Here is a 25,587-nt window from a genome sequence, read left to right as displayed (position 1 = left end):
TATCACTCCTTATGATGTCATGTGTTTTGTTAGCAACAAGCTATCCAGCTAACATAGCTGATATTTATCATATATTATCTTTCTCCAAAATATAAACTGTTTTACTCTTAAGCAATAAAAGCTATTAACTAATTTCAAGTCATATGCTTTTTACGAATATTTCAGTTTATTTTTGTAAAAGGTAAAAGCTTTTGTGGAAATGTTTGGCACTCTGTGATCCTGGAAATGATTCAATGTGACACTGAGCAGGATAAAGTGATTATATAATCAGACTGCACGTACTTTAAAATGCAAGCGATTTATAAGCATAATTATTTCATTTAAACTTCAAATATACATATGGCATGGAATTTGATGTGTAATTTGTGATGAACCACAAAAACAAAAAATATCATTGTTGTTAATTATGTTTGTGGTCAATTATCTAGACCAGGGGTGCACACACTTTTACAGCATAAGAGCTACTTATACATTTACCATCAAAATGATCTACATACTATAAAAATGCATTGATAAATATCTATTTTATTAATGTTGTGATTTCACTTTATTGTAGATTTTTGCTATTTTCTTGCAAAACTAACAGTTTCTTGTAAAACTACTGACACTATACCTTGTACCTTCAACTTTCTCCAGTTATAAAGGAGATATAACCATTGAGTTTGAATTGTTCGTGTTGTGAGCAACAGATATTGAAGAATCCTAATGTCAACAAAAATGTCAACAGGATGAAGTAACGGATGAAGAGGCAGTATAATTCTCTAGTTGATGCTTTAAAACATTACAATGTAGCACATGTAGCAGGAATTACAGAATATCAGTCTTTCAATGCAGAATGTGTGTGTAAATTAGCAACATGCTAGTCATCTAACATTACTGATGATATTTCTGATGTATTACTTTCTCTAAACTGTAAACTGCAGGTCAGTGTTATAGATTTAAACAGCTAATGTGTTTGTACTGATAAATCTAAAGTAATAACTGCTATAAACTCATTTAAAGCAGTGAATTTATGTTAATTTTTTTGCTGTTAATGAAGTGAGCAGTATTGTTGCTCTAATGAAATTTGCTAAAACCTTCCTGCCTTCTGAGTAGAATTTCTGAGTAGAGGCTTCATCTAGCCAAAGCTTCAAATATTTTTTTTTTTTCACTGCAAATAAATATTTAAAACATGAGATTTGGTATAGCAGTGATTATATTGAAAAAAACATTTGTGGTCAGACTTCACAGACCTGACCAGTGTTTTGAAAATGAGTGTTAAACTATAGTCCAAAAAAAGCAGATACAGACTCGGACAAGTTGGAAAATTCATTCTTTAATTAGAATGTCCAAAAACAACAACAACACAAAACAACAATAGAATATAGCAAACAAAATTCCACAACTTGAAAAGGGAAACATATATACATGAATTTGTGCAAAATCTCAATTTTGTCATGAAAAAGCAGAAAAAACTGATAAGCAACGACTTTCACAGAAAAACTCGGGAGACACTGGAAAATAACCATAGGAAACAGGCACCATAACAATCAAACTGAAAAAGAGAGACAAATAAGGAGTGTATTATACACAGGAGGGATTAGACACGGGGAAACAATACGAAAAAACGAGGGGCAGAAGGAGACAATGGCGACATCAGGTGGGAAATACGGGGAACACAAAGTAAGATAAAAGAAGTCACTTGGCTCCTTTGTGTTTTCTTCCTACTGTTATTGCTCTGGTGATCACTGTGTTACATCCTTAGAAGCAAAATCTACTGTTTCTGCCTGTTCAAGTCCACAGTCTCCTCCAATCATCAGGATTTTACTTTTTAAACTAAACACAATACTGAAACAATAAAAAATTAAGTTTTGACACAAGTATAACCGTATATACAACAATCAAACTAAATCTAAACATTAAACTGATCATTTTTATAAAAGTCATGACTTGTGTTTAGTGGTTTAGCGTGATGATGACCATGTTGTGTGTTTCACTTCTGCAGTTGAATATGCAATGGCTTCACCTTAATCCCCCTCCATTTCTTTTCACACTTCTGGACTGAGATGGTAAAAATAATGTGCACAATGTAGACACAATGTGTTAACACTGTAAAGCAACACTTCCTCAGTTGCAGCAACTAAATCAGTGAAAGAGGAAACAGGACTTATAAACAACTCAACTTACACAATCAATTTCTTCAACTCTCACACATATCTTTATTCTCTGTTTTATTGTCGTACATGAAGGTCGAGGAACACGGTAAGAAACGTTTTATTTTCAATCGCTAAATTTACTCATTAGTTTAATCTTTACTTTTCCTGAACATAAAAAAAGTTTTATTGTTGTTTATTCAGTGCCAATAATTTGTTTTGCTTCCTTTGTAAACATTTTACTGATCGACTCTCAGTGCTGAGAAATATGGAGTTTTAACTTTAATATTCTGATGAATTATGATTATGATATTGTGACTGTGTCTGTTTTTTAACAATTTATAAACAAGATTAGATATTAACATATTTGCAACAATAAAACAAAATATACCCATATAATCACTTTAAATGAAGTTATTTAGTGTATATGGTGCTTTGGGGATGTTGTTTTTATGTAAATGAATGTGTTTGTGCATGAACAGAGTCATGTAGAGAATCTGTAGGATTGATGACTGTATATAGTTACATCTGTGTGTACACACGTGTGATAAACACCAGTGTTGGAGTGTGTACTGGTGTTTCTTCCACACACAATTACAAATTGTTCTACACACTTGAACACGAGGCTTTGTAGCTGTGACTATTGAAGGCCACTGAGGTCATTATGTAGATAGATCACTACAAAAACAAAACCAACACAAAATGAAACACTATATATAACCTCTGTACTATACATGTACATATTACATAGTATATCTTTTTTACTCCTCATTAAATCTGCACTTTTATTATCTACATGTATCTTTATATCCCTACTGTACATTCTGCCCAACATTTCACATTCATGTATGTATATATAATGTGTATATATTTATATATATATAATAGACTGTTTATTCAGCTTGCTAATAAATGCCATAATCTCGTAACCATCACTTCTGCATAATCCTCTTCAATGCCATAGGTTTAGAACCATTTCTGTACTTCTTAATTATGTCCACACGTCTCTGCACTGTTATAGCCTTTATACTTTTGCACAATTGCTACATTTTGCACTTCTGGTAGATGCCAAACTGCATTTCGTTGGTGTGTACCTGTACAATGCAATGACAATAAAGTTCTATCTATCTATCTATCTATCTATCTATCTATCTATCTATCTATCTATCTATCTATCTATCTATCTATCTATCTATCTATCTATCTATCTATCTATCTATCTATCTATCATCTTTTGTGATGTATTGTGGAAAGCCAAATAGGCAAGTTGAGATTTGTATAAGTAATATACTGTGGAAGGCCATTGGGTAAATACTAACACTTTTGTTGGTTTTATTTTTGGTTTTGTCTTTCTATTCAAAGTCAAAACTATTAGAAATGTGAAATATTTGTGACTATTATTGTTTTCATATCTCATCTTTGATTATCTAATGATTCTGTGACATTATTGAGGATTCTAAAATGATGAAAATTACTCCATAATGATAAATTTGTTAACATTTAATTCATGAACCAGTTTTTACTTGTGCTTTTTTAAATATTTGATTTTTGTGATCAGTTCAAAGTAACGTGGTGAACCCAGCCATTAGGTTTGCACAAACCAGTGCACTCTTAGTGCCTGTCTCAAGTCCGGATAAATGAGGAGGGTTGCATTAGGAAGGGCATCCGGAGTAATACATGTGTCAAATCTAACATTCGGATCACGAATCATAATCTCATACTGAATCGGCTATTGTTAGCCAACAGGGTACCGGTGGAAATTGGGCTACTGTTGGCCAAAGGAGGCATTATTTGAGAATGTTGATGGAGAAGTATAGAGAAGATCAGAAGGAGTTGGGTTGTGTGTTTGTGGATTTAGAGAATGCGTACTACAGGGTGGAGAGAGGAGTTGTGGCATTGTATGAGGAATTCTGGTGTGTCAGAGAAGTATGTGAGGGTGGTGCAGAACATGTATGACAGTGTGACAGCAGAAAAGTGTGCAGTAGGTATGACAGACTGGATCATGGTGGATGTAAAATGGCATCAAGGATTAGCTCTGAGCCCTTTCCTGTTTTCAGTGATGGATAGTTTGATGGACGAGGTCAGACAGGAGTCTTCGTGGACTATGTTGTTTTGGATGATATTGTGATTTGTGGTGAGAGTAGGAAGCAGGTGGAGAAGAGCATGGAGAGGTGGAGGTATGCGCTGGAGAGATGGGGAATGAAAGTCAGTAGGAGTAAGACAGAGTACATGTGTATTACCAGTAACAGTCTTTTTCTCAACTAAAAAAAATGGTTTGAACTATTTTTTACTTTTTGCAAGTAATTTTTATTTAAATATATTTTTTTTTTTGTTTAGAACCTTTATTAATGATGTCCCTCAAAATAGAACCCCAACTTTGTCTGATGTTTCTCCTAACGATCTCAGGTGAGTTGCACATTTTTATCATCATTGATACCTTCTTGCTCCGGTTGTGACAGTGTTTAGTGCATGCACAAGCAGTAGTGCCTTACCCCTTATCATTATTAGATTGTGTCTTCATTCACAGGTGTCTTTGTTTCTATGTCAATTACATATATATAAGATAAGATAAGATAAGATAAGATAAGATTAGATAAGATAAGATAAGATAAGATAAACCTTTATTCGTCCCACAGTGTGGAAATATATAAAGTGTTCTTATTTTTAGCATGTTTGTCACACTTTAATGTTTTAAATCATCAAACTAATTTAAATCTTAGTAAAAGATAACACAAGTGAACACAACATGCAGCCATACCCAGGCCTGATTACTGCCACACCTGTTTACAATCAAGAAATCTCTTTAATAGGACCTGCCTGACAAAGTATAGTAGACCAAAAGGTCCTCAAAAGCTAGACATCATGCCGAGCTCCAAAGAAATTCAGAAACAAATGAGTAAAAACAATTGATCTGTCAGTCTGGAAAAGGTTTTGAAGCCCTTTCTAAAGCTTTGGGACGCCAGTGAACCATAGTGAGAGCCATTTTTCACAAATGGCAAAAACAAGGAACAGTGGAGAACCTTCCCAGGAGTGGCCTGCTGACCAAAATTACCCCAAGAGCACAGCAACCACTCATCCAAAAGGTCACAAAACCCCACAAAAAAATTCCAAAGAATTGCATGCCTCACTTGCCTCAGTTAAGGTCAGTGTTCATGACTTCCCCATAAGAAAGAGACTGGGCAAAAATAGTCTGCATGGAGACAAAAGTTGAACTTTTCGGAAAATGTGTGTCCCATTACTTCTGGCGTAAAAGTAACACCGCATTTCAGGAAAAGAACATCATACCAACAGGAAAATATGGTGGTGGTAGTTTGATGGTCTGGGGCTGTTTTGCTGCTCCAGGACCTGGAAGACTTGATGTGATAAATGAAACCATGAATTCTGCTGTTTACCAAAAAATCCTGAAAGAGAATGTCCGGCCATCTGTTCGTGATTTCAAGCTGAAGTGAACTTGTGTTTTGCAGCAGTTTTGCAGAAGTTCACCTCTGAATGGCTGAATGGCTGAACAAAAAGACTTTGGAGTGGCCTAGTCAAAGTCCTGACCTGAATCCTATTGAGATGCTGTGGCACGACCTGAAAAATACGGTTTATGCTCGAAAACCCTAGTTCCCCGAGGGAACGAGACGCTGCGTTGTAACGCTTTGGGAACGCCCCAAAATAAAATAATCTTATTCTCTACATGTGTCTGTCAGGAATTCCACTGCCACGCCCCTTTGGCGGCTGTCAGACTTCGGCATTCCCCCAAGCACCTCGCTCCTTCTCCTGTGCATGCCCCGCCCGCACAGAGCTGCTCGCAATTGGGCTTCATGGGGAACACCTGACTTCCATTTACTCGCTCATCACACAGCCAATATAAACCCCTCATTCACCCACACTCAGGGTCCGTTATTATATGTTCATGCATGTTAGTGTAGGTTCATGTGCGAGTGTATTGGCGTATGCGCGGTCCCGCTACGTACCCGTTTTCCCGGACTCCTCTCTCTCTCCACGCGGGCGCTTTCCCTTCCGGAGCGTACCCTGGATTACCTTGATCCTCCCGGTACGGCTGTATTTGTGTCACTGTGTGGATTAAGTGCCTGTGTTCCAGCCCAGTGCCGCGCTTTCCCAAACGCACCTGTGGATTACTCGTCCAGAACGGATTTTCTTTCGGTTCGTGACTCTCCGAAATGTGTGGTTGCTGTGAATTAAAGAAAAAACTACATATTAAAAAGTGTAAAGTTTCTCTAAATAATCACAGTATAAAAGATTCTCAGAATTTTTACTCTATTACTGTGATCACACACAGAATGTTGTTTTTTTATCTGCATAAAAACACAATCACTTATTGAGGTAAACTAGCTGGAGAATTATTTAGTCATTCAGATTTAATGTTTCTCTCATTGTTTAAGATCTTCAGCTGATCGCTCCTGCAGAAGTGACAGAGGGAGAATCAGTCATTCTGACCTGTAAAACCACCTGCAGTCTGACTGATCCAACATTCATCTGGTACAAAAACACACATGATTTAACCACAAACACCTTCAAGAGCAACAAACTCCACCTGCAGAGGGTCAGCAGTGAGGATGCAGGCAGTTATAACTGTGCTGTAAGAGGATCTGAACATCTCCCATCTCCTGCTCAATACCTCAGTGTCAGATGTGAGTTTTATTGACCTTCTTATTTATTATCTCAGTATTTAATAAAGTAAAACAACACAAATGATTTGTGTAATAAAATGGTAGTGATAAATGTCAGTATCAGAGTCATAGCAGTTTGTCTGAGTGGAGTTTAGATGTTAAATATCACAGACTCATTCATGTATTGTTATAGAATCCTGCTCTCCTTCACTGATCTCTGAGAGGATTTTGGTTTTAGTTCTTCAGTTTCTGCTGAACACTGAGCCTTGTGTCCACCACAGCAGTCAGAAGGAGACAGAGCTTAAAGCCGACTGGAATTTTTATTTTCAGTCTCGTTTAATTTCACTTTTCATTCACTAGAACCTACACGACTCATTTCTCTCTCTCTCTCTCTCTCTCTCACACACACACACACACACACACACACACACACACACACACACACACGGCTCTTATCTCTTTTCCCTTTATCCTTGGTGCCCCTCACTGAAACACAGAACACATGTTATTAAAATTACATACAGGTGTGGGATCTTCATCACTCACTTCTCCCGACTCCACCCTCCATTTACACTCTGCTTCTCATCGCTGTTCCCACACGTACTTTCTTCCTGAAAACACACTGTTCTGCATACAGACTCATCTTGCTTTATTGATGCACAGCTGAAGTTAATGGTTTTATCTATCAAACAAAATAATATAGAGTGAGTTAAGATCTTAGTCTGATGTAATTTCACATGTTTAGTAATTACAGTAACTTTGAGTGTGTGAATAATGATTTTGTAAAAACAAGTTCACTGAGAAGGTAAATGTAGTTTAGGCTGCTTGATGGTGTAGACTTAAAGCTGATATTCCTGATCAACAGTCCAGGAGTTCACATGGAAGGAAGCACATGTTAATTATTCCAAAAATATATAAGGGATTATTATGGGATTTAACAGACCTGTGTGATTTGTAGGAGGTTTAGAATGTTTTAGAATTGTTTTGTTTTAGATTTTCAGAAAAGTTCATACCAAAAACAAAAAGAAATCCACACTAAATTACATTTTGACCAATAAATAAAAAGATTTTCAGATTTATTTTTATTCAATTGGTCCTAAATTTTGAATGGCCCACAGCGGTGATAAGTGCTAAAATAGTTTTGATGAATATTTAATACAAAGGCATTCATTATGACAATTAACTGCTTTCTTTACTATTATCATGAATCTCTTTAGATCCTCCGAAGAACGTGTATATTAATCTCTCAGGTGAGATTGTGGAGGGAAGTTCAGTGACTCTGACCTGCAGCAGTGACAGTAACCCACCTGTGGAGACCTACACCTGGTTTAAGGAGAATGAAGCATCACCTGTAGGATCAGGACAGAGTTACAGAGCTCTACAGAGTGGACTGTACTACTGTGAGGCTCAGAATAAACTCGGCTCTGAGAGATCAGCTGCAGTGTGCATCACTATAACCAGTAAGATAATTGATCAGACATTACTGTTTCATCACTGCTCCATTTTACATTCTGTACTGTGGATGAACTTTGTTCATCTGAAGATATTTCATTTATTTAAAGTATTATCTGTGTGTGTGTGTGTGTGTGTGTGTGTGTGTGTGTGTGTGTGTGTGTGTGTGTGTGTGTGTGTGTGTGTGTACATTGTATTAGGTGGCTCTATAATTGTGTATTTGGCTGTTGGACTTGGACTTTTTGGGCTTGGAGCTGTTCTCTCTACCCTCCTTTGGCTCAGGTGAGAATAAATGTACTGATAAATTAATTATTAATTCCTCTGAAAAATGCTTATGTTGGGAAAATATTTGATTTTGTTTAAATAGATGGTACAGACAGAAGAAAAAGGCAGATTAAAGTTGATCATCAGGTGAGTTAATACAGACCTGTCCATGAGGTGGCTGCTTTGTTCATATTAAACTCTTACTGTAAAGATCTTCAGCAGAACCTGCTCATGTTCTCCACCCCTCCTCTCTGCAGAACATTGGGTTGAGTGTTAAAGACGACACGTATGCAGCTCTCGACCCTGCAGGCCGGAAATCTGATGATATTTATCACACACTTGTTAGATGCCAGCAAAGGTGAGTCATTTCTTTTTGACACACATCCTACAGTGCTATTGTGCTGGTCATCAGCCAGGAGCCCCTTTTACTCATGTTTTTCTATTTTAATCCCTGATTATTTTGATGAAGAGGCTGTTCTTAGTGTCCATAACCCTTCTGTTTCTGCCTAATCTAGTAGTGTGATTTACTGCAATTGCTTCCAGATAATGAAGATTGAGTCCACTGCCTTCTGACTGCAGATATCAATATATTGTTGATGAATAGAAAATCTGGCTTAAATGAACACCTTTTAAGCTCTAAGTTTCTCTCTCTTTACTTTCCTTCATTATTTCTACAGAAATCTTTGCTCCATTACTACCTGAAATATAGCTTTTACTCATCTCCTGCACAATGTGGTAATAATCCTCCACTGTGAGACCTGTGTGGGTGATGGAAACTCTGGTCAAATGTTCTCATTGCATTTGTCATTGGTTTTTGGCCATTTGACATGTGAAATTCCAGACTTATCTGAAGGTCCTGCTTGGCAATTCATTTTGAGGTTCTCAACTTCGGCATTGCCTTTTATTAGTCCAGTAAATCCTGCTGGGAAAGCTGGTCTTCTCCTCGTTTCTAAAATGCGGTTATGGGAGAAGCTTTGTGGTAATCAGCCTACAGTATATGGCTCTGAATTTACGTTTCAATGAAAACCATTATTAGATTATTATTTTGATAAAATGAATTCTTTATTTAAAAAATGTGAGTTTTATGTAAATGTCAGCAACATGTTCTACTTTAACACACATTTCTGATGTTCCTGTGTGTTTTTTTTCTTCCAGACTTTGAGGAACATGATGAAGAAAAGAAGTTCTGAAACAGCTGATGAATAGAGAGAACTCTTTACTGAAATGAAAAACCTGAATCGCTTCTTTACTCTCGCAACATGAGCAACTTACAGCCATTTAAAGCAGCTTTAATTTATTACATTTAATAGAAGTACAAAGTATTTTTTCTGCTGTCTGCAGATTAGAACTGTTTCAGTCTGCTGTAGATTCTCAATGATAAATACTTTAGTTCTGAATGTAAATATTGCGTGTGCATTTATTAATCCATAAGTGTTTTATTATCACTCCCTATGATGTCATGTGTTTTGTTAGCAACAAGCTATCCAGCTAACATTACTGATATTTATCATATTATCTTTCTCTAAAATATAAACTGTTTTACTCTTAAGCATTAAAATATATTAACTAATTTCAATCATATTCTTATTATTATGACTTTTATAAACGTTCACTTTTTCCTTAGTATTTTAAAAGTTGGCTTGGAAAATTACAACAGAAAATGGCTCTGTTTATTTTAAAATACATTATGATTAAAATTCAGTGGTTGTAGTGGTTGTACATAAAATTAGTTCAGGTAAAGACCAGTGGCAGGAAGGGCCATGGGCACTCATTGGCATTGATGTGCATTGGGATGCAAAACTGCAGAATACTGACCCCTGTACACATCCTAAATCTCTACAATGGGAATGTAGGCATTTTTAGGCAACATTATTTTACATCGTGCGTGCGTGCGTGCGTGCGTGCGTGCGTGTGTGTGTGTGTGTGTGAGATCAGCCAGCTTAGATACATTCTGAAAGTTAAAAAGGAAAGTGCTGTTTATTTCACTCAGAGTTAAAGTGCCAGACATACAGCATTTCAATATCTACTGTTCAGTGTGTAAATTGCGGCAAAACTACAAATACTTTCGATTACAAATCTCAGATTTTTTTTATGTATTTGTTAGTGAATAATGAAGTTATTAATGTGGTGCTGTTTATTGTTCAGAATGGCTTTAAGTTTAAAGGTTTTTTTTTTTTTTTTTCCACCACCACCTTGAAGTTGTCAGTAAGCAGATCAAGACAGAGCGAGAGCATTCCTGATCAGTTTGTTGAGCTCTTTTTAACAAGCAATGTTAAAATGCAATCAATGAAACTGAAATGAAAGGAAACTCTACAGTTGTGAAAAACCAGTGGGGCAATTCGACAAAAGCAGAAATGCAGCAAAAGACCTAACAATATCATTGATTAAAGACATGACATGCTTTCTTCCCTTTTATCATTAAACTCTATAGATCTTTCAAAAACACGTCCATCAGTCTTTCTAGTGAGATGCTGTAGTGCAGGAGGGTCAAACTCAATTGCACCGGGGGCCAAAACTCAAAGCACACTTTAGGTCTCGGGCCAAACAGGATAAACATTTACTGAACACAGTTAAAACAGTTTTTTGAACATAAATATGAATAAAAAAGACAGGAATATTATTCCAGAATAAATACCCTAAACGTTAAATAATTTCATCATGCCGCTCTTCAGAAACTAAATAACTGGCTGATGTGCCTCTGATTTCTCCTCTGCCACAATAAAACTTGCTTTCACAGCAGTTTCACTTCTTTTGCTCTTTTTAAAAACGTCTGTGAAATTTTAGATTCTTCTTTAACTCTTCTACTTTCTGTATCTTCTGCTCTGCATTCAGGTTTTTCAGCTTCTCCTGATGTTTTGTCTCGTAGTTCTGTCTTAGATTCAATTCCTTAATTACAGCCACATTCGCTCCACTAATAACACACACACACACACACACACACACACACACACACACACACACGTGTTTACCGCCAGCGTCAGTAAACATCTACCCAGAGTCAACTTTTCTCTTCACCACTGTGAGGCGCTGTTTCACAATAACTGTACAATAGGGTTAAATACATCAACAGAAGCTCGACTTGATTGACGCTGGAATGTTCCCAGGTATTCGAGCGTTCGGTAAGGCAGCTGAAGCGCTGCATTATGGGATCTGTAGTTTGTGTTATCAGCGCTTCATATCGCCGGGACATTAATAACAATAATAATAGAGCAATATAAAATCATTTCACGGATTTGGCCCGCGGGCCTGAGTTTGACACCCCTGCATTAGAGTGTCATTACACCACCACTGCCCCCTGGCACATGTAGCAGGAATTACAGAATATCAGTCTTTCAATGCAGATAGTGTGTGTTTTGTTAGCAACATGCTAGTCATCTAACATTTTTTTTTTCTTTTCACTCCAAATAAACATTTAAAAACTGAAAAAGCAGATACAGACTTGGACAAGTTGGGAAAAAAAATAGAAAATAGAAAACAATAGAAAAAAATGATTAGCAAATACTTACACAGAAAAACTCGGGAAAAGGCTGGAGACACTGCAAAATAATCATAGGAAACAGACACCATAACAATCAAGCTGAAAAAAGAGAGAAAAAGGAGGAATGTAATAGACACAGGTAGAAACAACTCCTTTGTGTTTTCTTCCCTCTGTTATTGCTCTGGTGATTATTGTGTTCCATTCTGAGCAGCAAAATCCACAGTCTCCTCCAATCAGCAGGATTTGACTTTTAAACGAAACACAATACTGAAACAATAAAAAATGAGTGTAGACACAATTATAAACATATATAAAACATTCAAACCAAATCTAAACATTACCCTGATCATTTTTATAAAACTATAAAACTCTATGACTCTATGCACAACACGTGTGTTTTTTTTCTTGTGTGTGTGTGTGTGTGTGTGTGTGTGTGTGTGTGTGTGTGTGTTAAGTGGTTCAGGGTGATGATGGCCATGCTGTTAGTTTCACTTCTTCAGTGGGAGATGCAGTGGTTTTATCTCAACCCCACTCCATTTCCTTTCACCCTTCTGGACTGAGATGGTAAAAATGATATGCACATTTCCTCAGTTGCAGCAACTGATTCAGTGACAGAGGAAACAGAACACATCAACAACTCACCGTACACAACCGACTCCTTCAACTCTCACACTTTCTCTCTGTTTGGTCGTCGTTCAGGAAGGTCGAGTCACACGGTGAGAAACACATAAAAACATTATTACTTCAATATTCTGATAAATTATGATTATGATGTAGTGACAGGGTCTGTTTTTATATCAATTTACAAGCTCTGTGGCTACAATACTAAAACATAAAATATATCCATGAAATCACACTTTAAAATAAGATATTTACAGTATATGGTGATTTGGGGTTGTTGTTTATGTAAATGAATGTGGCTAAATAAGTGATGTAGAGAATCTGAAGAATTGATAAATTAAATAAAAACTAGATTAAAATAATTAAAAGGAGACCAGCTGTACACCAGCTATAGTTGTTTCCTCTGTGGTCTCTAATTTCTCTTCTTTTTCCTCTTCAAGTCAAATAAAAGAGGTACAAACTGTCCTGAATATTTTATAGCGTTACCTCTGATGGTCACAAATCTCTAACATTAGAGACTCCTTCCATAAATCTGACATTTTTTTCTCAATGAAAAAACTTTTTTTTTTTTTTTTTTTTACTATTTCGCAATTCATTTAATTTTTTTATTGTTTTCTTTAGTAGTGATGTCCCTCAAAATGGAGCCCCAATTTTGTCTGATGTTTCTCCTACTGATGTCAGGTGAGTCGTGTTCAGTGCATGAATAAGTATATTAGCGCTTTTCACCACAAAGCACCCAGTCAGTGTCTCCATCCCTGTCTTATTATTAATCATTATTTTATTGTGTCTTTATTCACAGTTGTCTTTGTTTCTGTCAATTATTTTGTGTGTATGTGTGTGTGTGTATGTATGTATATATTTATATATATATATATATATATATATATATATATATATAAAATATCCATCACTGAGGGATGGCCCCCTTGCAATCTGCTATGCGGAAATGGTGTCCATGTTTCAAAAACATATAAGGACACCAGGAACCTCCAATTGGTGCCAGATTGTCTTCAAAAACCCAAATAGCTGACTCTCTCTCTCTCTCTCTCTCTCTCTCTCTCTCTCTCTCTCTCTATATATATATATATATATATTATCAGGAGGAAGCACATGTTGGATTTCACCCGTCCCTGTTGGTAGCTGTGGGATGATGATGATATATATACAGTGGAACCCGGTTATGTCGATGTCCTAGGGGGTCGCCAAAAAGCATCGAGGTAACCGATGATCGAGATAAACGAAAATCAAAATGGCGGCAATATATTAACGTGCTTGAAATTTCTTTATGTACATGATGTGCGTTAATAAATGAGAATGTGCATGAACGTGTTTTTGAAGTTTTTTTTTACACAACAGCGTTGCCGCGATTTGTTTGAAGGCATGCTATAAAAATACATACAGTACATGTTTATCTGTCAGGAATCCACCTGCCACGCCGCCCCTTCAGCGTGTCAGGTGCTTTTTAACCGCTTTCTCTGAAGCTCCCGGCTTCAATCGCGCACATATGCTGCTCGTTTATCATCATCACCAGCTCCTATTTAAACTTCCACACACTCACTGTCCGTTATTGTTGGTATATTGTTGGTTCACGGCGGTCGTTGTTATCGCTCATGCGTATCCTGGTACGTGCTTTCCCACCGGCACTCTCTCAACAGCTGATCTTTTCTACCCAAAGCGCATCGCGGATTCCCACCGATCCTGCCGGTATTCATTCTATGATATTGGATGGTCATCACACGTTCCGCGTCGCCTCCCGTTCATCGCATAACATTTAACAACAAAAGGCATATGTGCACTAACTAACAGCAGAGATTCACCAGTATACAATACAACACCTGTAGCATCTGTAAGACTTGATTTTCCGCCACTTCATGAGTTCTTCTGCGGCTGCACAGAGATAACTGACGTTAAATGGCAAATTTTTCCCCCTTGTGCTCGAAATATCAGGGTTTGGCGACATAAAAGAATCGACATAACCGATAAAAATGCTCAGACAAAGCGAGAATTTGGCGGTTTCACTTCAAAAACGTCGTAATAGGGTTGTCGAGATAAACGAGGTTGAGATAAACGGGTTCCACTGTGTATATATATATATATATATATATATATATATATATATATATATATATATATATATATATATATATAGAGAGAGAGAGAGAGAGAGAGAGAGAGAGAGAGAGAGAGAGAGAGAGAGAGATTTTATAGTCTGTCTTGAAAAAGAGATGACAAAGAATAGAAAAAGTATATAGAAAAAAAATATATATATAATCAAACATTTTTTTATTATTTAGTCGTAAATTTATTAAAAAAGTCTCACAGTCAGTTGTGGCTCATGCTGATTTTAGATCAGAGACTGAACTGTAATATTTAACAAATCTGTAGGATTCATCAGTGCATTATATACACAGTAATAATGATCAAATAAAGAAATCAATAATAATAATAATAATAATAATAATAATAATAATAATAATAATAATAATAATAAACACTGTGTCTAAATCCTGCACAGTTTCCTTCCAGTAGTAAAGAATAGTTTGTATGTTTCTGCCCCGGAGTTCCAGAGGAGAGAAGAGAAGCTGTAAAATAACTCAGTGTTTTATGGGGCTCAGGATAATGATCTCTAATCACCTCTTTCATGTGTCATGTTTCAGGAGCTCCTGGGAATCAATGGAGTGTGAAATACAGCAAACTACATCTCTGTGCTGTAAAAGGATCTACAGTGGTTATGGAGGCCACTTACACACATCCAACAGATGTTACAGTGAATAACAGGTTTTGGTTTATAAACCCAGTTAAGGGTGTAGAAGTGACTGATCTGAGTAATGAATCAGGTTACTCAGGCAGAGTGGAGTATTTAGGAGATAAACAGAATCACTTCTCCCTCAGACTGAGTGATGTGAAGAAATCAGATGAACACATGTACTGCTTCAGATTCAGAACAACTAAAGATAAATATCAGGGTGTTCCTGGAATTACACTCAGAGTTACAGGTAAATAAAATCATCTTATTCTCTACATGTGTCACTCAGACCATAATCTCCTTTTAGCTACAGGAGTTTTGTAACAGATGAATGAAAAACTCATTCTAATTGAATTACTGTTTTCATGAAACACCACAAAATAATAAATAAACTGATAAATTGAACATTTCTGCTTGTCGTTCAGGTGATTTACAAAAGATTTTGTGTGAGCAGGTGATTATTCACTGATTCAGATTTAATGTTTCTCTCATTGTATAAGATCTTCAGCTGATCGCTCCTGCAGAAGTGACAGAGGGAGAATCAGTCATTCTGACCTGTAAAACCACCTGCAGTCTGACTGATCCAACATTCATCTGGTACAAAAACACACATGATTTAACCACAAACACCTTCAAGAGCAACGAACTCCACCTGCAGAGGGTCAGCAGTGAGGATGCAGGCAGTTATAACTGTGCTGTAAGAGGATCTGAACATCTCCCATCTCCTGCTCAATACCTCAGTGTCAGATGTGAGTTTTATTGACCTTCTTATTTATTATCTCAGTATTTAATAAAGTAAAACAACACAAAAGATTTGTGTAATAAAAATGGTGATAGTGATAAATGTCAGTATCAGAGTCATAGCAGTTTGTCTGAGTGGAGTTTAGATGTTAAATATCACAGACTCATTCATGTATTGTTATAGAATCCTGCTCTCCTTCACTGATCTCTGAGAGGATTTTGGTTTTAGTTCTTCTGTTTCTGCTGAACACTGAGCCTTGTGTCCACCACAGCAGTCAGAAGGAGACAGAGCTTAAAGCCGACTGGAATTTTTATTTCTAGTCTCGTTTAATTTCACTTTTCATTCACTAGAACCTACATGACTCATTTCTCACTCTCTCTCTCTCTCTCTCTCTCTCTCTCTCTCTCTCTCTCTCTCTCTCTCTCTCTCTCTCTCTCTCTCTCTCTCAAACACACACACAAGGCTCTTATCTCTTTTCCTTTATCCTTGGTGCCCCTCACTGAAACACAGAACACATGTTATTAAAATTACATACAGGTGTGGGATCTTCATCACTCACTTCTCCCGACTCCACCCTCCATTTACACTCTGCTTTATGTTGCTTGATGCCACAGAAATTCCTGATCAACAGTCCAGGAGTTCACATGGAAGGAAGCACATGTTAATCATTTCTGGAAAATATATAAGGAATTATTATGGGATTTAACAACAGACCTGTGTGATTTGTAGGAGGTTTAGTTTTGTTTTAGTCATTTCAATAAAATTCATAAAAAATAGTATTGAAAAATATTGAAGAAACATAATCCAAAAGCATTAATTATGACAATGACCTGCTTTCTTCACTCTTATCTTGAAACTCTTTAGATCCTCCGAAGAACATGTCCATTAGCCCCTCAGGTGAGATTGTGGAGGGAAGTTCAGTAACTCTGACCTGCAGCAGTGACAGTAACCCACCTGTGGAGAACTACACCTGGTTTAAGGAGAATGAAGCATCACCTGTAGGATCAGGACAGAGTTACAGAGCTCTACAGAGTGGACTGTACTACTGTGAGGTTCAGAATAAACTCGGCTCTGAGAGATCAGCTGCAGTGTCCATCACTATAACTGGTGAGAGATGTTTAGACATTACTGTTTCATCACTGCTCCATTTTACATTCTGTACTGTGGATAAACTTTGTTCATCTGAAGATATTTCATTTATTTAAAGTATTATCTCTGTGTGTGTGTGTGTGTGTGTGTGTGTGTGTGTGTGTGTGTGTGTGTACATTGTATCAGGTGGCTCTATAATTGTGTATGTGGCTGTTGGACTTGGACTTTTGGGCTTGCAGCTCTTCTCTTTGCACTCTTCTGGCTGAGGTGAGAATAAATGTACTGATAAATTCATCATTAATTCTTATGAAGATGTTTACGATGGAGAAATATTTGATTTTGTTTAAATAGATGGTACAGACAGAAGAAAAGGCAGATGAAGGTGATCATCAGGTGAGTTAATACAGACCTGTCCATCAGGTGGCTGCTTTGTTCATAATAAACTCTTACTGTAAAGATCTTCAGCAGAACCTGCTCATGTTCTCCACCCCTCCTCTCTGCAGAACATTGGGTTGAGTGTTAAAGACGACACGTATGCAGCTCTCGACCCTGCAGGCCGGAAATCTGATGATGTTTATCACACACTTGTTAGATGCCAGCAAAGGTGAGTCATTTCTTTTTGACACACATCCTACAGTGCTATTGTGCTGGTCATCAGCCAGGAGCCCCTTTTACTCATGTTTTTCTATTTTAATCCCTGATTATTTTGATGAAGAGGCTGTTCTTAGTGTCCTTATGTTCACCATAACCCTTCTGTTTCTGCCTCATCTAGTAGTGTGATTTACTGCAATTGCTTCCAGATAATGAAGATTGAGTCCACTGCCTTCTGACTGCAGATATCAATATATTGTTGATGAATAGAAAATCTGGCTTAAATGAACACCTTTTAAGCTCTAAGTTTCTCTCTCTTTACTTTCCTTCATTATTTCTACAGAAATCTTTGCTCCATTACTACCTGAAATATAGCTTTTACTCATCTCCTGCACAATGTGGTAATAATCCTCCACTGTGAGACCTGTGTGGGTGATGGAAACTCTGGTCAAATGTTCTCATTGCATTTGTCATTGGTTTTTGGCCATTTGACATGTGAAATTCCAGACTTATCTGAAGGTCCTGCTTGGCAATTCATTTTGAGGTTCTCAACTTTGGCGTTGCCTTTTATTAGTCCAGTAAATCCTGCTGGGAAAGCTGGTCTTCTCCTCGTTTCTAAGTACGGTTATGGGAGAAGCTTTGTGGTAATCAGCCTACAGTATATGGCTCTGAATTTACGTTTCAATGAAAACCATTATTAGATTATTAATTTAATAAAATTCATTTTCTTTTTTTTTAATGTGAGTTTTTATACACAACTGATGTTTATAAATGTCAACAACATGTTCTACTTTAACACACATTTCTGATGTTCCTGTGTGTTTTTTCTTCCAGACTTTGAGGAACATGATGAAGAAAAGAAGTTCTGAAACAGCTGATGAATAGAGAGAACTCTTTACTGAAATGAAAAACCTGAATCGCTTCTTTACTCTCGCAACATGAGCAACTTACAGCCATTTAAATCAACTTTAATCATTTATAGAAGTACAGAGTATTTTTTCTGCTGTCTGCAGGTTAGAACTGTTTCAGTCTGCTGTAGATTCTCAATGATAAATACTTTAGTTCTGAATGTAAATATTGCGTGTGCATTTAGTAATCCATTAGTGTTTTATTTCTTGTATCACTCCCTATGATGTCATATGTTTTGTTAGCAACAAGCTATCCAGCTAACATTACTGATATTTATCATATATTATCTTTCTCTAAAATGTAAACTGTTTTACTCTTAAGCATTAAAATATATTAACTAATTTCAATCATATTCTTATTATTATGACTTTTATAAACGTTCACTTTTTCTTTAGTATTTTAAAAGTTGGTTCGGAAAATTACAACAGAAAATGGCTCTGTTTATTTTAAAAATACATTATGATTAAAATTCAGTGGTTGTAGTGGTTGTACATAAAATTAGTTCAGGTAAAGACCAGTGGCAGGAAGGGCCATGGGCACTCATTGGCATTGATGTGCATTGGGATGCAAAACTGCAGAATACTGACCCCTGTCCACATCCTAAATCTCTACAATGGGAATGTAGGCATTTTTTTAGGCAACATTATTTTACATCATGTGGAGGGTGTGTGTGTGTGTGTGTGTGTGTGTGTGTGTGTGTGTGTGTGTGTGTGTGTGTGCATGATCAGCCAGCTTAGATACATTCTCTCTAGTGTTATGGCCGTTCCTGGAGGACAAACAGAAAAAGTGTAAACACATTAACAAGGATTGATAAATACAGAGGCTCCAGAACATCTTAGTATTTAATGTCAAAAAGTAAAACTGTTTAGTAGAAACAGTTATTATAAACAGCACAGGTTGGAAGTGAGTAATCAGCAGTTCTGTGTTTAATCAGCATGAGTGAGAGTGTGAGAGTTCTTGTGGACAACATTAAAGCTTACATTTTGCAATAACTTCTGGAACATAGAGTTTGAATTGTCTGTGATCTTGCATTAAGGCAATCGGTCGAGGCCCAAGTTACCAACGACCGCCAGAGATATTAACTCCAAATGAATGTATAAAACATGATACTTTATGTATTAATGTCTGAACCTTACAGGACAAAACAGAATCATTGTTTAAATCATGTGTTTGTGATTGATTATCCACACTCTAATACACTCAGTTATACAAAATATATTAAAATATAAGTGCTGAAAATACACTATTAAAAATGCAGTAACAGAATTTTGCAACGTTTTTCACTAAAGAGTGTGATAATGACACCTGGTGGTCAGAAGAATGAAGTGTATCTGTTGCTGCTACATCTACTTTTACTCTACCTACTGATTTTATAAAGTATAATATAGAATGTCTGTTCAATCCATGAGATGTGACAAGTGGGAATTTTCTGAAAGTTAAAAAGAAAAGTGCTGTTTATTTCACTCAGAGTTAAAGTGCCAGACATACAATATTTCAATATCTACTGTTCAGTGTGTAAATTGTGGCAAAACTACAATTTTTTATGTATTTGTTAGTGAATAATGAAGTTATTAATGTGGTGCTGTTTATTGTTCAGAATGGCTTTAAGGTTTTTTTTTCCACCACCACCTTAAAGTTGCCAGTAAGCAGCCCAAGACAGAGCGAGAGCATTCCTGATCAGTTTGTTGAGCTCTTTTTAACAAACAATGTTAAAATGCAATCAATGAAACTGAAATGAAAGGATAAAAAAAAAATCTACAGTTTTGTAAAACCAGTGGGGCAATTCGACAAAAGCAGAAATGCAGCAAAAAAACTAACAATATCATTGATTAAAGACATGACATGCTTTCTTCCCTCTTATCATTAAACTCTATAGATCTTTCGAAAAAAAACATGTTCATCAGTCTTTCTAGTGAGATGCTGTAGTGCAGGAGGGTCAAACTCAATTGCTAAAACTCAAAGCATACTTTAGGTCATGGGCCGAACAGGATAAACATTTACTGAACAAACTAAAACAATGTTATTTGAACATAAATATGAATAAAAAAAGACAGGAATATTATTCCAGAATAAATAAACCTAAACTTTAAATAACTTAAAATATTTCGCTCTCCATAAAAATATCTCCTGTTAAACACCAGACGTGTCACAGCTTCATCATGCAGCTCTTCAGAAACGCTCCCTCAGTAAATAACCGCTGATGTGACTTTGATTTCTTCTCTGCCACAATAAAACTTGCTTTCACAGCAGTTTCACTTCTTTTGCTCTTTTTAAAAACATCTGGTGAAATGTCAGATTCTTCTTTAACTCTTCTACTTTCTGTATCTTCTGCTCTGCATTCAGGTTTTTCAGCTTCTCCTGATGTTTTGTCTCGTAGTTCTGTCTTAGATTCAATTCCTTAATTACAGCCACATTCGCTCCACTAATAACACACACACACACACACACACACACACACACACACATACACACACACGTGTTTACCAGCAGTGTCAGTAAACATCTACTCAGAGTCAACTTTTCTCTTCACCACTGTGTGTACAATAGGGTTAAATACATCAACAGAAGCTTCACTTGATTGACGCTGGAATGTTGCCAGATAGTCGGTAAAGCAGCTGAAGCGCTGCATTATGGGATCTGTAGTTTGTGTTCATCAGCGATTCATATCGCCGGGACATTAATAACAATAATAATAGATCTTTATAAAATCATCTCACGGGACAGATATAATTGTACATCGGGCCTGAGTTTCACACCCCTGCATTAGAGTGTCATTACACCACCACTGCCCCCTGGCAAATGTAGCAGGAATTACAGAATATCTGTCTTTCAATGCAGATAGTGTGTGTTTCGTTAGCAACATGCTAGTCATCTAACATTATTTATAGTTCTGATGTATTACTTTCTCTAAACTGTAAATTGTAGATCAGTGTTATAGATTTAAGCAGCTAATGTGTTTGTACTGATAAATCTAAAGTAATAACTGCTATAAACTCATTTTAAGCAGTGAAGTGAAGTTTGTTTGTTTTTTGTTGCTGTTGATGATGTTGCTCATATGACATTTGCTAAAACTTTCTTGACCTTCTGAGTAGAATTTCTGGACATAATCAAAGCTTTAATTATAATTTTTCTTTTTTTTTTTTTTTTTTTTCACTCCAAATAAGCATTTAAAAAATGAAAAAGCAAATACAGACTTGGACAAGTTGGAAATTTCATTCTTTAATGAGAATGTCCAAAAAAAATTAGAAAATAGTAAACAATAGAAAAAAAAGATAAGCAAAGACTTACACAGAAAAACTCGGAGAATAAACATCGGAAACAGGCACAAAACAATCAAACTAAAAAAGAGAGAAAAAGGAGGAATGTCATAGACATTGGTAGAAACAACTCCTTTGTGTTTTCTTCCCTCTGTTTTTGCTCTGGTGATCACTGTGTTCCATCCTGAGGATCAAAATCTACTGTTTCTGCATGTTCAAGTCCACAGTCTCCTCCAATCAGCAGGATTTTACTTTTAAACTAATCACAATACTGAAACAATAAAAAAATGAAGTTTAGACACAAATATAAACGTATATATAAAACATTCAAACCAAATCTAAACATTACCCTGATCATTTTTATAAAAGTCAAGACTCTATGCACAACACGTGTTTTTTCCTTGTTTGTGTGTGTGTGTGTGTGTGTGTGTGTGTGTGTAAGTGGTTCAGGGTGATGATGGCCATGCTGTTAGTTTCACTTCTTCAGTGGGAGATGCAGTGGTTTTATCTCAACCCCACTCCATTTCCTTTCACCCTTCTGGACTGAGATGGTAAAAATCACATGCACATTTCCTCAGTTGCAGCAACTGATTCAGTGACAGAGGAAACAGAACACATCAACAACTCACCGTACACAACCGACTCCTTCAACTCTCACACTTTCTCTCTGTTTGGTCGTCGTTCAGGAAGTTCGAGTCACACGGTGAGACACTTTTTATTTTAGTTTTTTTTACTTTTCTTGAACATAAAGTTATTACTTCAATATTCTAATAAATTGTGATTATGATGTAGTGACAGGGTCTGTTTTTATATCAATTACCAAACTCTTTGGCTACAAGATTAGATATTAACATATTTGCAATAATAAAACTTAAAATATATCCATGAAATCACACTTTAAAAGAAGATATTTACAGTTTATGGTGATTTGGGGGTGTTGTTTATGTAAATGAATATGGCTGAATCATGAGTCATGTAGAGAATTTGAAGAATGGGAGTTTAGATGTTAAATATCACAGATTCATTCATGTATTGTTATAGAATCCTGCTCTCCTTCATCACTCACTTCTCCCCACTCCACCCTCCATTTACACTCTGCTTCTCGTCCCAGTTACCACACATACTTACTTCCTGATAACACACTGTGTTCTGCATACAGACTCATCTTGATGTTTTGATGCACAGCTGAAGTTAATGGTTTTATCTATCAAACAAATAATACAGAGTGAGGTAAAATCTTTGTCTTATGTAATTTCATGTTTTAATTACAGTATATTTTAAACTTAATAATAACTTAGTATAAACTTAATTTGCATAAACAAGTTCAGTAAAGTCATTGCTGAAGACAGTGGAAAGTACAAGTGCATGTGCAGTAATGAAGTTTCAGTTTTTTAAAGTATTTTCTCTGTGTGTGTGTGTGTGTGTGTGTGTGTGTGTGTGTGTGTGTGTGTGTGTGTATACATAGTATCAGATGTCTCTGTAATTGTGAGCTGCGTCATAACGATTAGGGAACGCCTCTGCATTGTCCATGCTCTGAATAACATGCCTACAGTTCAAAAGCAGTTCCAAAACCCCCCAGGGGGGGAATAAAGGAAGGAAGAGGAGAGAGAGAGCTGGTTGCTAGTTGTGGTAGTTGTGCTGGTTGTGCTAGTTGTGTATTTACTGGTAGCATAGCCTAGAGTAGTCAGCTAGTCTGTTGCGGTTTGTTAGTTAGGTTAAGCTTCCAAAATACCCAGAGAGTAGACCTTTTTCTTATGTTTATTTCTTTGGCACTGTCCATGATCTTTTGCCGGTGTGAGTCTAGTCTTCTTGACTCTGTGGAATACTTCCGGAATCTGTTTGTTACCTTACTGCACTTGACCATTGAAGCAATAACTACTCTAAACTCTGGCCCTCTTTTTGTCTAAACAACCCGCAACAACTAAAAGGTTATTGTTCCCACACTCCCTAGGTCTAGCTAAGGTGGGAACGTAACACTGCCTCCATGCCTGGGGCTTGCCTTTTTTCCCCAGAACGAGGTGTCCAGGTCATGGACTAGACCTTATTCCTCACGCTCATTTAGTCCCACGGTGTTGCTACCACCTCGGCGCTGGTGGGCAAGGCCTATGCCTCAGCGGGTCAGACATTAGAGGTCACCATGTGTTGGTCCATACGGACAACACCTCAGTGGATTCCTATATCAACCACCAGGGGGGTCTGTGCTCTTGCCTCCTGTACAAGCTGGCATGCCAGATCCTTTTGTGGGACCAGGGGAAGCTGTCCTTGAAGGCAGTGTATATCCCGGGCCGCTTAATCCAGAGAGTAGACGTCCTCTCAAGGCCCGGGGAATAGCGTCTCCACATATAGGTCCACAGATCAGAACTGTGGAGGAAGTCAGAGCAGCTGTTCTTTTGCTATGGCCCTTTCGAGTATAGGTCTCCCTGCGAATATTTTAAAATTTTTACCTCTTATGAGTCCTCTGGTCTCCCTGCTCCCTTCGAGGTCAGAGCACACTCCACTCGAACTGTGGCAGCCTGGTTTGATTGGACTCTCATTACCAAAACGTTCCGACACAGCTTGAGTTCTTGAAGGGGAACATCTCCAGGTTACATATGTAACCAAGGTTACCCGAGGGAACAAGACGCAGCATCTTGAAGCCACACTGCCTGCATCTCTGCAGCGCTTCCTTCTCCTTTTTGAAACTGCTGCTGGTTTCACTCCATGTGCTTTGAGGCTTCCTGTGTTCCCACAATGTTCATATATATATATATATATATATATATATATATATATATATATATATATATATATATATATATATATATATATATACAATATATAACTGATGTAAATAAATGTCAGCAACATGTTCTACTTCAACACACATTTCTGATGTTCCTCTGTGTTTTTTTATTCCAGATTTTAAGGAACATGATAAAGAAAACAAGTTCTCAAGTTCAGAAACAACTGATAAATAGAGAGAACTCCTCACTGAAATGAAAAACCTGAATTGCTCCTTTATTTCAGCAACTAACAGCTTACAGCAACTTTATATAAGCTTTAATTTTATAGAAGCCCAAAGTATTTTTTTTGCTGTCTGCAGGTTAGAAGTTAGAAGTGTTCCAGCGATTGAAGCTTAACTAAAGTTCTGAATGTAAATATTGCTTGTGCATTTATTGAGAAAGAATAGTCTGTGTGTGTTTAGTTAAATTTTAATTGACAGGGTGATACGATGAATTGGAGAGAGTGTTACTACAACAATATATATGATTGTGTGTGTTTTTTTTAGCAAAAAGCTAGACAGCTAATATTACTGATAATCTTTATGATGTATTCATTCTCTAAACTGTAGGTAGTCAATGTGTCTGTGCTATTGATCCAAAGTTATAACTGCTATAAACGGAATTTAAATCCTATGCTTTTTCATGTTTTAGTATGTTTTGATGAGTTACAAATTTTATTGAAACAGACTCACACTCATTGTTCCTGAAATTGACTCCTGACTCACTGTGATTCTGACCAGTATAACATGCTTTTATATATATGAAAGTATATTACTTTAACTAGCCAAAGCTTCATCAACATGTCTGTCATCTGCATTAAACTAAAGAAGAACATATGCGGCATTCTGTGTGCTGTGTGATTCTTCCCTGATCAGAAAAGGCACCACGGGCATTGTAGATCACATGGAAAACCTCTCCAAGAATTAAG

The 25,587-nt window shown here is 36.7% G+C and overlaps 3 protein-coding genes and 2 long non-coding RNA genes across 12 annotated transcripts in view; all 5 read left to right on the top strand.

The window, feature by feature from the left end:
• Positions 1-10,040, top strand: part of LOC124378386 (B-cell receptor CD22-like) — a 66,868-nt gene extending 56,828 nt beyond the window's left edge. For 2 of the 3 annotated variants that reach the window (XM_046838052.1, XM_046838051.1), the window contains exons 6-9: positions 8,401-8,482; positions 8,568-8,611; positions 8,722-8,822; positions 9,620-10,040. In XM_046838052.1, coding sequence (XP_046694008.1) covers positions 8,401-8,482; positions 8,568-8,598 — 113 coding nt within the window. In that variant the 3' untranslated portion in view covers positions 8,599-8,611; positions 8,722-8,822; positions 9,620-10,040. Of the gene's footprint in view, positions 1-5,907; positions 6,282-6,520; positions 6,770-7,965; positions 8,209-8,400; positions 8,483-8,567; positions 8,612-8,721; positions 8,823-9,619 lie in introns of those variants that run through there. The other variant, XR_006924212.1, reaches the window with a different exon arrangement.
• On the top strand, positions 2,106-5,783 carry LOC124378472. The gene is made up of 3 exons (XR_006924231.1): positions 2,106-2,241; positions 4,470-4,538; positions 5,597-5,783. It is a non-coding gene; the product is annotated as an uncharacterized LOC124378472 (long non-coding RNA).
• A 2,383-nt stretch (positions 10,041-12,423) lies between the features above and the next one.
• On the top strand, positions 12,424-17,406 carry LOC124378583 (sialoadhesin-like). Its single transcript, XM_046838312.1, has 6 exons — positions 12,424-12,658; positions 13,185-13,244; positions 15,221-15,559; positions 15,810-16,058; positions 16,916-17,158; positions 17,327-17,406. Exons 2-6 carry the CDS (start codon positions 13,190-13,192, stop codon positions 17,404-17,406), a joined length of 966 nt encoding a protein of 321 aa, XP_046694268.1. The 5' UTR covers positions 12,424-12,658; positions 13,185-13,189.
• Positions 17,407-17,542: 136 nt separating this feature from the next.
• Positions 17,543-18,987, top strand: LOC124378456. Its single transcript, XR_006924214.1, has 2 exons — positions 17,543-17,744; positions 18,566-18,987. It is a non-coding gene; the product is annotated as an uncharacterized LOC124378456 (long non-coding RNA).
• Positions 18,988-22,376: 3,389 nt separating this feature from the next.
• Positions 22,377-25,587, top strand: part of LOC124378370 (B-cell receptor CD22-like) — a 28,543-nt gene continuing 25,332 nt past the window's right edge. For 5 of the 6 annotated variants that reach the window (XM_046838013.1, XM_046838012.1, XM_046838010.1 and 2 more), the window contains exon 1: positions 22,377-22,600. The gene's annotated coding sequence lies outside the window, so the exon portion shown is untranslated. The remainder of the gene's footprint in view (positions 22,601-25,587) is intronic. The other variant, XM_046838014.1, reaches the window with a different exon arrangement.

The sequence above is a fragment of the Silurus meridionalis genome, chromosome 24 (genome assembly GCF_014805685.1).
Source record: "Silurus meridionalis isolate SWU-2019-XX chromosome 24, ASM1480568v1, whole genome shotgun sequence".
NCBI lineage: Eukaryota > Metazoa > Chordata > Actinopteri > Siluriformes > Siluridae > Silurus > Silurus meridionalis.
The sequence above is the reverse complement of the archived record's forward strand: the minus strand, read 5'-3'. Positions and strand labels throughout refer to the sequence as shown.